This window comes from Dipodomys ordii, unplaced genomic scaffold (genome assembly GCF_000151885.1).
Source record: "Dipodomys ordii isolate 6190 unplaced genomic scaffold, Dord_2.0 Scaffold49, whole genome shotgun sequence".
In the NCBI taxonomy this organism is placed as follows: domain Eukaryota; kingdom Metazoa; phylum Chordata; class Mammalia; order Rodentia; family Heteromyidae; genus Dipodomys; species Dipodomys ordii.
This window is the reverse complement of record NW_012267265.1, coordinates 3092307-3105262: the sequence shown is the minus strand read 5'-3', so window position 1 is coordinate 3105262 and position 12956 is coordinate 3092307. Positions and strand designations below refer to the sequence as shown.

Here is a 12956-nt window from a genome sequence, read left to right as displayed (position 1 = left end):
AGAGAGAGAGAGAGAGACTGGGGAGTAAACTCAAACTATAGTGCTATATAACTAAACTACACCACCAGCTAGTGACTTTTTTAAATTATGAGGAAAATGGATTTTCTTTATGCTTTTAGCTCCAATAATTTATGACCTAGGAATAGTTTTGACCAATCTTCATTGATTTGATTTACCATATTTCTTTGATTGACCTTTATTTGAATTTTTGGTTTATGAAAACTAGAGAACACTTTGCCTTGTACTGAATTACCTGTGGAAGATACACACCTTCATATAGTAATTCATCTGTCTGAGCTATAAAATCTTAAGTAATTGCTTATTTTATTAGAACATTAACAACCCAATTATATTCTGGGCTACTAGAAACCCTAGCAGAGGTACTTGAAATGTATCTTGGAAGGTAAAGTTCTTTGCCAACCAAGTTTAGCCAAAGCCCTTAGTTCAATTTCAACGTCTTCCAAAAAAAAAAAAAAAAGAAGAAGACCAAATTTCTAACACATTACTGTTTGTTCTGTATTTATAATGTGTTGATTTCATTCCATATTTTATTAGCCTCCCCTCATCCATACTTTTTTTTTTTTTTTGCTTATGTGGTGCTGAGGAATCGAACCCAGGGCCTCATGCATGCAAGGCAAGTGCTCTACCACTGAGCCACCTTCCCAGCCCCTCATCCATACTTTACTGCTTATAACTTTCATAGCCTTTTAGGGGGATCTATGAAGGGAATGCTTTTAAGTATACTGGTCCTGCGATCTCGGTTTCAAACATTTTATTCTCTAATGACCATATCTTGTCTTTTCAACTTTACTCCTTCTAGAATTTCACCTCCAACAATTCTACCAACACTGTGCCCCTCAGTGGTAGGATTTATCTCTTTCACTTTTCCTTAATCCTGATTTCACACCCCACCTCCATCGGTCTTTGGGATTGAACTCAGGGGTCCTGAGTTTGCTCACAGTGGTGCTCTACCAAGTGAGCCACATCAGCAGTTTTGTGTGTTTTTTTTTTGTTTTGTTTGCTGGTTAATTGGAAATAATAATCTCTCCAATTTGCCTGTCCAGGCTGGCTTCAAGCCTTGATCCTCGGGTCAGGATTATAGGATTATAGCTAGGATTATAGGTGTTAGACACTGGCTCTTAGTTTGCTTCTTCTTATCTATAGCCTATTAAGTGTCTAGAGAAAAAAACTCCCACTTAACTTTGAGTATATTACAGTGACCCTTTTCATAATGATCAGCAGTCATATAGTTGGCATTATGTGTTCAGTTACAGATTCCATCTGAGTATTTTTGAATATTCAGCCAACTGTAGATTAATAGTACACAGGAAAAAAATTCCATCTGTGCTAAGCTTGTATAGACATTTATTGTTGTCATTCCTAAAGCAATACAGTAGAACTACTAGTTCCATACTATTTCTTTGAATTAGGTTATGTTTAAATATTAAGCTATTTTGTAAAAGGGACTTTGCCTCTGAGAAATTTGATGTCCAGTGGGAGAGAGGTACTAATCCATCCACTCCAGTTTCAGTTGGTTGAGTACTAATTTCCCCTGTCTTCAATGCTGACTAGTAGCTAGAACATTATATTGTTCCAGTTTTGATTCAGTCTTCCATTTTCTCCCTTACTTTTTTTTTTTTTCTGTTTATATGGTACTGAGGAATCAAACCCAGGGCTTAATGCATTCTAGGCAAGCACTCTATAACACTAAGCCACATTCCAAGTCTATATCCCTTACTTTTTTTTTTTTAATTGTGAAAATATCATACAGAGGAGGTACAATTACATGGGCAAGATACTGACCACATTTCTCATCAAGCATTGCAGCCTCCTCCTTTGTTTCCCCTTCCTAATCCTTCCCATCTCCCCCCTCCCCCATATCTTCCCTTTCCCCTCCCCCCCACCAAAGTTGTAAAGTTCGTTTTATTTTTTTAATTTTTATTTTTTATTGTGAAAATACTGTACAGAGGGGTTACAATTACATGGGCAAGATAATGAGTACATTTCTTATCAAGCATTGTAGCAACCTCCTCCTTTGCTTCCCCTCCCCATCCCTTCCCATCCTCCCCCCCCTCCCTTCCCCCCCCCCCCCCCCCCCCGGACTTGTACTTCTCATTGTTGCAATGGGTCCACCTGTATTCCCCTGTATCCCCATTCAAATGACCTGCTTTTCCCCCTCCACTCCACAAATTACACTGACATCAAATACAGTGAAAGCACGGGTCATACTGTGGAATGGAATAGAATTATTTTTTGACATAACAACTTGTACATCTCATTGTTGCAATGGGTCCACCTGTATCCCAATTTAAACGATTTGTTTTTTCCCTTCCCCTCCACAAATTATACCAACATCAAATACCGTGAAAGCAGGGGTTATATCGTGGGGGAGGGCCATACAAAGCAACAAAGAAATCATCTTATAAATATGTTAGAAACAATCAAATGAAAGAAAAAACATTTGAATACTTATCTTGGGTTTCCCTTACTTTCAATTGAAGAGATTATTTGCTTACTCAATGGTCATTTTGCTTATCATTTTGCTAAGGTCTAATTTGCCTAACTCGAAGTATATCTCTAGCACAAACTTTTGAGTGCTCTATATAGTTGGTTTTTTTTTTTTTGTCGGTCGTGGGGCTTGAACTCTGGGCCTGGGCGTTGTCCCTCAGCTCTTCAACTCAAGGCGAGTGCTCTACCACTTGAGCTACAGTGCCACTTAGCACAAACTTTTTTCTAAACTCCATTCTTATATTTCTAACTAGGTACTAAATGTGTTCATTTGATGTCTCATAATTTTTATATCTAAATATGAGCATGACCACCTGATTTTTACTCGTCTTAATAGTTGCAAAAAATCTGAAATCAACTTTTAATTTCTCTCTAGTTTCTATATAGAATCCCAACCACTTGTCAGTCTACTTTCCATCATTAATATAACCTTTTCTATTACCTGACAGAACTACTTCAATCACTACTCACTGCTTGTACTGTTTGTAGTAGTGATCCTCAACTCATATAAATTAAATTGTATCTTTTTCCCTAAAAATTGCAGTGGATGTTAGGATCTTACTGTAGCCCAAGGCTGGCTCTGAACTTATTTTTGCCTCATCATGATTATAGGACAAGTATATACTACCATACTCAGTTAAAGTGAACTTTTGTGTATGTGTGTGTGCTGGCCTCAACTGCTGTCCCTGAATTTTTTTGCTCAAGGCTAATGTTATACCACTTAAGCCAGAGCTCTACTTCCTGCTTTTTTGTGTCTTATTGGAGATAAGAATGTCATGTACTTTCCTGCCTGGGCTGTCTTCCTACTGTGATCCTCATATCTCAGCCTGCTTAGTAGCTAGTAGAACAGGCATGAGTGACTACTTCTCAGCTCAAGATGAACTTACCCTTGTTACCACCCTAATTGACTACAATATATCTAACCCAGGTTTTTGTCTTACTGCTTTTGTACTCTGATCACTATTTTAAATCAACCCCTCAGGGATGGGAAGGTGGCTCCATGGTAGAGCTTTGCCTTGCGTGCATGAGGTCCTGGGTTCGATTCTTCAGCACCACATAAGCAAAAAGAAAAAAGCCGCTTCAGTGGCACTGTGGCTCAAGTGGTAGAGCGCTAGCCTTGAGCTGAAGAGCTGAGGGACAGCGCCCAGGCCCAGAGTTCAGGCCCCACGACCCAAAAAAAAATAAAATCAATCCCTCTTACCTATACCCATACACACATTTACCCTGCTATTATTTCCCTATTTTTACCTTATACTTGACACCTTGTAGAAACTGACTTAATACACAGTTGGCTCTCCAATTTGGAGGATTTACTTGTGTGGATTCAACCGATTGTGGAAAAAAGTATCCATTATAAAATCCAATTGGTAATTTGCCTTTACCTCCCATTTCCTAACCTATTAATTATCTTCACACATTGGTGGCTTACTCTGTAATCCTAGCTATTCAGGAGGCTGCTGAGGTTTGAGCTGCCTCAAGCAGACAAATCCACTTAACCAGCAAAAAAAAAAAAAGTGAAAGTATGAGGCCCTTGAGTCTGAGCCCTTGTACCAGCACTAAAAAGCGGGTGGGCGTGGGGGGGGGGCGGACAAAGAATTTGAGGACATGAAAGATGAAGCCACATTTTTATTTTGTGCTTTTGAAATTTGAAGATATTTTATCATCTATCATACATTAAAACATACTGAATTTATATTTTAGTGCATTTAATTTGTACTTTATATGCATATGTGAAAATAGAATGATGAGCTCCATTAAGATTATTTTGAACAAAGGGATTTCAGTTCAGCATTACCAATTGTATGTACAGTGAATCTTTATCATTGTTATTTCTTCTATCATTTCCTTTCTTATTTCATTCCCACTCATCTCAAAGTTTTCTAATTACAATTTTAATATATGTGTGTGTGTATATATATATATATATATATATATATACATATGTATAAACATGTACATAGATAGAGAGTTTATGGTTATATTTGGATACCAGTCTTTTCTTCTTTTTCTTAATCTCCACTTCCCTCAAATAAGGCATGTTTCAGCTTCTTGGTATTTTTTTAAAACTATTAATTATATAAAGGAATTACACCATATAATCCTACCCCCTGTATACCATATTTTGGTTAGTTGAATTTGTGTGTGTGTGTTATGTTCTCATATTTATATTTTAGGGATTCCTTCCATTTTTGAGAAAAACATGTTTCCTTTGAGCTTGAGTTACTTCACTCAGTATGATGATTTTCAAGGTCCCTCAATTTTCCTGTAATAATATAATAATTTTCCAGGTGGATAAAATTCTATTGTGTGTGTGCTTAAGTGTGTGTATGTGTGTGTGTGTGTGTGTATCACATTTTTGCGATTTATCCCTTGGCTGAAGAACACCTGTGCTATATCTATCACTTGGATTTTATGAACAGTGCTTCAGTGAACATGGTTGTATAGGGGCCTTCATTGTATCCTGACTTAACAATCTTTTGGATAAATTCCCAAGAGTGGTATCACTGGAGATAGGTAGGGTAATTCTTGGAAGTCTGTATGAGAATCGCTACATAACTAAATAAAAGCCAGACTTTTTCTGAAAAAAGTCTGAAGTGTGAGTTTGAGAGCATGGCTTCACTAGTTAAAATACTGAGACATTGTTCCATAAACTGAGTATCATTGTTTTGACATATTTAAAGTACATGTAAAATATATTGAATGTTCAGTTGTAAGCAGTAACCAGATTTTAGGAAACTTCTTTTAGAGGACATACATAGCAGTGTGAAGATAATGTTCCTAGTTTATGATCCATAAACAGTTAAAATAGTTTATTAAGAAATGTTAGCTGGGTGCTCATGGCTTATGCCTGTAATTCTAGCTACTCAGGAGGCTGAGATCTGAGGAAAGCCAGCCCGGGCAAGGAAAGCCCATGAGACTCTTACCTCCAATTAACTACCAGAAAACTGGAAGTGGTGCTATGGCTCAAGTCGTAGAGTGCTCACCTTGAGCTGAAGAGCTGAGGGACAGCACCCAGGCCCTGACTTACCAAAACAAAAACAAAACAAAAAACTTTTAAATGTGGTAAGCCACATCTTTATATTACTTAGCAGGCAAAGTAAGAAGATCAGGAATTTAAGATCAGCTTTGGCTACATAGTCAGACCCTGTTTGAAGAAAACAACAAAAACACAAAAGAGCCACATTACTGACTTTAATACATACTTATTTAACAAGTAGAAAAAATACATATTCTAAAAGTAAAATTCACTGTGATTTTCCTACCACTCTTGGAGTTCCACCCTTTGAGAATCATTATTAAAGGTTTTCATTTGTATTCACCAAGCCTTGTAAGCTGTTTTTTCAACTTCCACAAAGTAATACACTTAAAGGATTTCTTTCCTCTGAAAAATAAGATTAAAGTATTAGTTCTTCACGGTGATGTACACCAGTAACAATGAGGAAGATGAGGCAGGAGGATCACAAGTTAAGAAACCAGCCTGAGCTACACCGTTAGCCAGATAGATGTTGATGGCTCATGCCTATAATCTTAGCTACCAGGAGGCTGGATCTGAGGGTAGTAGTTCAAAGCCAGCCTAGGCAGCAGAAAACAAAATTCAATCCTGCCCCTACTTGGAATGTCATTTTTGTAGACTAAATTCTTATGATAGTTTGTAATGTTTATAGAAAGGCTTTCAGTTTTTCTACATGCAAATATATTTATAGCAGTATAAGAAATTTTTCAAATTTGTACTGGTTTGTGATGTCTGTAAAATTTTATCAATGAATGAAAACTGGTATCTTATGATTGGGTATGATGCTATACATCTGATTTCCTAGCACTGAGAGGCTGAGCCAGGAAGATCTCAAGTTTGAGGTCAACCCAAGCTTCAAGAAACTATTTCAAAAACCACGGAGTTGGAATGCTGCTCAGTGTAGAGTGCTTGCCTAGCTTGCACAAAGCCCCAAGTTTGATTCCCAGCAGTGAAAAAGAAAAATAAGCAAAACACACTGGTACCTTGTTATTTTTTCCTTCCTTCGTTTTTTTTTTTCTTCCTTCCTTTTCCTTTTCTTCCTTACTTTCCTTCGTTTCCTTATTGAGCCCGTGGTCTTGGACATATACCAATGCTGTCTCATTGATCTGAACCCCTGAAGCCTTTTTAAAATTTTATTTTGAGGGGCTGGGATGGTGGCTCCGTGGTAGAGTGTTTGCCTTGCATGCATGAGGCCCTGGGTTCGATTCCTCAGCACCACATAAGCAAAAAAGAAAAATAGCCAGAAGTGGAGCTGTGGCTCAAGTGGTAGAGTGCTAGCCTTGAGCTGAAGAGCTGAGGGACAGCACCCAGGCCCAGAGTTCAGGCCCCATGACTGGCAAAAAAAAAAAAACCACACAAATTTTTTTTTATTTTGAGAAAGATTCTCATTAAAGTTCCAGGCTGACCTGGAACTTGTAATCTTGCTTCAAATTCCTAAGTAGCTATTATGAAAACTGTTAATGTGGTACCGTTCCTAACTAACTTGCATTTTTGTATTGGCTATAAAACTATATGCAGGAAGTGGCACTGTGGCTCTAATGGTAGAGCGCTTGACTTGAGCTGAAGAGCTCAGGGACAGCATCCAGACCCAGAAGTCCCACAACTGACCCAATAAACCTAAAAAAGTATATGCATTTATTATTTACTTTATTAAAATTAGATTGTCTCTTTCATCATTACAAACAATTTATTTCAACTGCATTTAACCTCTTTCACACTTATTATCTCAACCCCCTCTTTCTCGACTAGTCCTTTTCAATATTTTATTAGCATGCATGTACTTGTAAATTACACAAAATAGTGGATTTTATCACATTTTCATGCATATAGTATACTTCGATTATATTTACCTCCCCATTATATCCTCCACTACCCAATCCCACTGTTACCCTTACTCTAACCAAATAGTCTTCCTATTTTTATCTTTTTAAACATTGATATGATTTTGATATTTTAAATATAACACCGTGATGGTGGGTCTTGAACCTACTAGACAAATGTTCTGAGTTTGAACTACCCTACCCTCCCCTGGGTTTTTCAATTTGAGTCTTGGGATATGGTAGGACTATTTCATGTGTTTTTGTCCAGGGCCAACTTCCTATCGGTGGCCTTTTATAGGCTGAGATGGTTTCTTTCTAACTTTTCTTTGTTATTTTTGGTTGGTCTTGGGGCTTGAACTTAGGGCCTGGGTGCTGTCCTTGCGCTCTTTTGCTCAAGAAAACTTGAGCCACAAAACTATTTCCGGTTTTCTGATGGTTAGAGATAAGAGTCTCAGGCACTTTTTTCTGCCTGGTTTGTCTTTGAAGCGTGATCCTCCGATCTTAGCCTTCTGAGAAGCCAGGATTATGGGCATGAGCCACAGGCACCCAGCATTCTTGCTATCTGTTTGCCCGAGGTGGCTTGAAATAACAATCCTCCTGCTCTCTGTTTCCTGTGTACCTGAAATTACAGGTATTAAATATTGTACCTCCCCCCCCCCCAAAAAAAAGAGTACTATCTAGGATGGGTTCATTATGATCTAGATCAAACAGTAAATTGGAAGTGAATGACCAAATTCATATCATCCTGTTTCCTATATGGTAAAATAACTTGATGTGGTGATTTTTCTTAAGAGTAAATTCCAGTGTTAAGATTGTTTGCTTTTTTACTCTTTAACAGTTAAGAGAAGAAAGCCGAAGGCTGGCTTTGGCTGCCAAAAGAGAAAAGAGAAAGGAGAAAAGACGAAAGAAAAAGGAAGAACAGAGAAGAAAACTAGAAGAAATTGAAGCCAAAAATAAAGAGAACTTTGAACTTCAGGCTGCTCAAGAAAAAGAAAAGCTTAAAGCTGAAGGTATTTTCTCCAGTCAGCTAGTATTCAAAATCTATTTCTTAAACATATGTCACAACATAGAAATAGTTTTAAGTTTTTGATCCTCTGTCAGTGAGGTATTTGTGTGGTAGTTTCATTTATTAACATTGCCCTAACTTTTTTGGGGGAGAGGGGGGGAGGTCTAGTCGTGGGGCCTGAACTCTGGGCCTGGGCGCTGTCCCTCAGCTCTTCAGCTCAAGGTTAGCTCTCTACCACTTGAGCCACAGTGCCACTTCTGGCTATTTTCTTTTTGTTTATGTGGTGCTGAGGAATGGAACCCAGGGCCTCATGCATGCAAGGCAAGCGCTCTACCACTGAGCCACCTTCCCAGCCCCTGCCCTAACTTTTTGTTTCATTCAGTTTTGTTTTGTTTTGTAATATTTTGCTGTGAGATGTACATGTGTTTGAACTTAAGTGTTTTCTCCCTTTTTTTGACTAGCTTGCACGTAAAGTGTACATATTGTGTTTGATCACCCCTAAGTACTTGATTGTGTATTTCCTAGAAAAAGAACATTGTTCTTACATAATGTGTGATATTTGATTGATACTCTTTGTTTCCCAAATTTTTACAAAATGTCTGTATAAATGCCCTCAGTATGTCTAAGGGATACAAATCAGTTACATCCACTTTATTAAAAGTAAAGCTGGATGACAGTAGTTCACATCTGTTATCCTAGTTACTCAGAAGGCTGAGATCTGAGGATCAAGGTTGAAAGGGAGGACAGGCAGAAAAGTCCATGAGACTTTTTTCAATACTACTCAGGAAAGGCTTGCAGTGGTGCTGTGGCTCAAGTGGTAGAGTGCTAGCCTTGAACACAAAGAGGCTTAGGGACAGCACCCAGGCCAAATTCAAGCCCCAGGACTGGCCAAAAAGAAAAAAAGGGAATGGTGTGATGACCTCTGACTTAAAGAAGTAACTCCTGGCTGCATCTTCTCTGTGCCAACCCTCTTCCCCACCCCCAAAAAGCTTAAAGCTAAATATAACTTACTAATTCAGTATTGCTGCTTTTTCAGAAGAGCCTGAAGTCTTGACAGAGCCTCCAAGTGCCACAACCACTACAACCATAGGTATATCAGCAACCTGGACGACTTTGGCAGGTTCCCATGGTAAAAGAAATAATACTATAACTACAACCAGTTCAAAGAGGAAAAACAGGAAAAATAAAATTTCTCCAGAAAATGTTCAAATTATATTTGATGATCCACTACCAATCTCATACAATCAGCCAGAGAAAGTGAATGGAGAGTCCAAGAGCAGCAGTACCAGTGAAAGTGGGGACAGTGATAACATGAGGATTTCCAGCTGCAGTGATGAAAGTAGTAACAGTAACAGCAGCCGGAAGAGTGACAATCATTCACCAGCTGTGGTCACTACCTCTGTGACCAGCAAGAAGCAGCCATCTGTTCTTGTTACATTTCCAAAGGAAGAGAGAAAATCTGTATCTGGCAAGACTTCAGTAAAGTTAGTTTCATTTTTTATTTTTTTACTGTTTTGAGTGTCATAATACTTGGTTGCTGAAAAAATTTTGGTACAACAAAAGGAGTGTTCTTTGTGCTAAAAAATACACACTTTCAGTTAAACTGTTTTTTACAGTTTATATTAATGAGAAATATGTCTTTTCCTACTGTGTGACTTCCTTGTGGTTATTAAACTAAGCCTAAAAAAACTATTGATTGTAGTTTAACAGGCTATATGTATAATTCAACTCTGCTAAATTTACCCAGTTAATAACATCTTAAAATTAAGATTATATGCTAATATTAAAGAAAGGTTAAAAGTAAAATCCTCATTTGTCCATACTTATTTAAGATAGTCAATAAAATGATTTTGTAATAGCTAGAATTATAACTCAAGTAGTAGGCCACCTGGCTAATGACAGGTAGTAAATTACCTTTTTCATTTAAAAATTCTGTTAAATTAGTTCCATATTAATATACTTTTCTTTCTTTATGTTAAAGATTGTCAGAGACTATCAATGAAGCAACCAGCAATTCTCTTTCCACTTGCACAAAGTCTGGTCCATCTCCCCTTTCCTCTCCAAATGGAAAATTAACAGTAGCAAGTCCTAAACGTGGGCAGAAGAGGGAAGAAGGATGGAAAGAAGTTGTAAGAAGGTGAATGATTTGATTTATATTTTTATTTGTTTTGTTCCTTTTTTTGTTTTGATGCAGTGTTATTACATTATAAGTACATTACTCCTACTATTCCCAAAAGTGAAAACAAACTCATAGTTTGGCTGAATCTGGCCAATAGACAACCTTTCAATATTTCACATGGAAGAAAATACAGTATAAAAGATTATGAGGAAGTGGGTCTGTGGCTCAAAGTAGTAGAGTGCTAGCCTTGAGCAAGAGTTCAGAAATGGCACTCAGGCCCTGTGTTCAAACTCCACAACTGGCCAGAAAAAAATAAATCTGCTTTCATGATCTTTTGTTATCTATTATATCTTCAGTTATTTTATTTCTTAAGAGTTTCTAGAAAGTTTATAAAATGGTAAAATTGTAGTCTGAAACAAGTGCTCTATAAAATCCAACTCAATACTGCTATCAATTCACCAATATACCATATACAGTTTTCTTTCAATATTTTGAATCATCCCTCCCATCTTTACCTAAAACGGTCTCATATACTCCTTTTTTTTTTTGTCGGTCGTGGGGCTTGAACTCTGGGCCTGAGCACATCCATCAGCTCTTCAACTGAAGGCGAGCACTCTACTACTTGAGCCACAGCACCACTTCCAGTTTTCTGGTGGTTCACAAATGTTCCTGCCTGGGCTGGCTTTGAACTGCGATCCTCAGATCTCAGCCTCCTGAGTAGCTAGGATTACAAGTGTGAGCCACCGGCGCCCAGCTCTCATATACTCTTAATCATTCACAAATCTTTTCTCTGCTGAACTAATTGAAATCATTATCTAACCAGGAATAAACTTAGCTTTTGTTTATGCCTTTAATATTTGCATATACCAAGAAATTCTCAACAAACTTGAAAATAATAATCTCTGGCCAATTATTATGTCCTTTTTAGAAGCCCATGGTATTGTGTTGTAGTTTCTATATTTGATATCTGTATCTTACATGTGGCAGTTAACCCAGGTCTGTCATATTCACCATTACTTTAGTGTTTATGTTAGCATAATGCCTATAGATGTAGTATGTGCTTTACAGATATAAGAGGATAATGACAAAGTAAGCAAATAATCTTTTGTTGTTGCTTTTGCCAATAATAGGACTTGACCACAAGGCCTCATACTTTCCCTTAGCTTTTTCTCTCTAGCTGGTTTTCTACCATTTGAGCACTCCCATCTTTGGTTTACTAGAGATAAGAATATTGCAGACTTTCTTGCCTGGCCTGCTTCAAACCACGATCTTCAGATCTCAGCTTCTTGAGTTGCTAAAATTACAGATGTGGGCCATCAGTCTCAGCTATTTGTTTTTCATCTGAACTAAGAGTAGGTAAAAGAGGTTTGTTAATAATTTTCTACTTTGAGAAAAACCTTCAGTATATTCTTTAATGATTTCTTTTTGCTGTTTTGTTTTTGATATGAGATCCTCTGTGATGCTCAAGGCTATTTGCCTACCAAGTACTAGGATTACAGATATGCCCTGCCACACCATTCTGGTAATTCTTAGTTTAATCATTTATCTTTGTTATCTTTAAACAGGTCAAAGAAAGTATCTGTTCCATCAACTGTGATATCCAGAGTAATTGGAAGAGGAGGCTGTAATATCAATGCTATTCGGGAGTTCACTGGTGCACACATAGACATCGATAAGCAGAAAGACAAGACAGGAGACCGGATAATAACTATAAGGCAACTTCCATCTTTTATTTCCTTCCTGTTTTATTACACTGTAGCTTAAAAAAAAATAGCCATTTGAAATGAAAGTATGTATTTAATAGTGTGCTGTGTTCAAATGAATATTTTATTAATATATAAAACAATAACCAGGGCTGGGAATGTGGCTTAGTGGTAGAGTGTTTGCCTCACATACATGAATTACTCATTACCACATACAGAAAAGGCCAGAAATAGCACTATGACTCACGTGGTAGAGTACTAGCCTTGAGCAAAAGAAGCTCAGGGACAGTGCCCAGGCCTGAGTTCAAGCCCCAGAGCAGGCAAAAAAACAAATAAAGATAACCATAGTATGGCCATTTTTTGACATTATTGGGATTCTTCACTAAATAGATTACTTTCCCAGAGAGATTTTAATGGTCATCCTACTGATAATTAACTACTAATGGATATATAATATGTGATCAGAATTTAAGATAAAACACTATTCTCTTATTAAAGAGTATTTTTTTTGGGGGGGGCGGGTCTGGTCGTGGGGCTTAAGCCACAGCACCACTTCCAGCTTTTTTCTTTTTTCTTATGTGGTGCTGAGGAATCAAACCCAGGACCTCTGGCATGCAAGGCAAGCGCTCTACCACTGAGCCACCTTCCCAGCCCTCTTATTAAATTGTAATGTTTTCTTCTCCCTCCTTTCTTCCTCTCTGCCCCCCCGCATTCACCCCACTCCCATGCTAGGGATAGAACCCAGAACCTTATTCATGCTAGGCAAGCCATCCATTTAACTATATGC

At 37.7% G+C, this 12956-nt stretch overlaps 1 protein-coding gene across 2 annotated transcripts in view; it reads left to right on the top strand.

The window, feature by feature from the left end:
* Positions 1-12956, top strand: part of Ankrd17 (ankyrin repeat domain 17) — a 110807-nt gene that overhangs the window by 81078 nt on the left and 16773 nt on the right. For both annotated transcript variants that reach the window (XM_013020182.1, XM_013020183.1), the window contains 4 exons: positions 8180-8351; positions 9384-9831; positions 10329-10484; positions 12032-12181. In XM_013020182.1, the coding sequence (XP_012875636.1) occupies positions 8180-8351; positions 9384-9831; positions 10329-10484; positions 12032-12181 (926 nt within the window). The remainder of the gene's footprint in view (positions 1-8179; positions 8352-9383; positions 9832-10328; positions 10485-12031; positions 12182-12956) is intronic.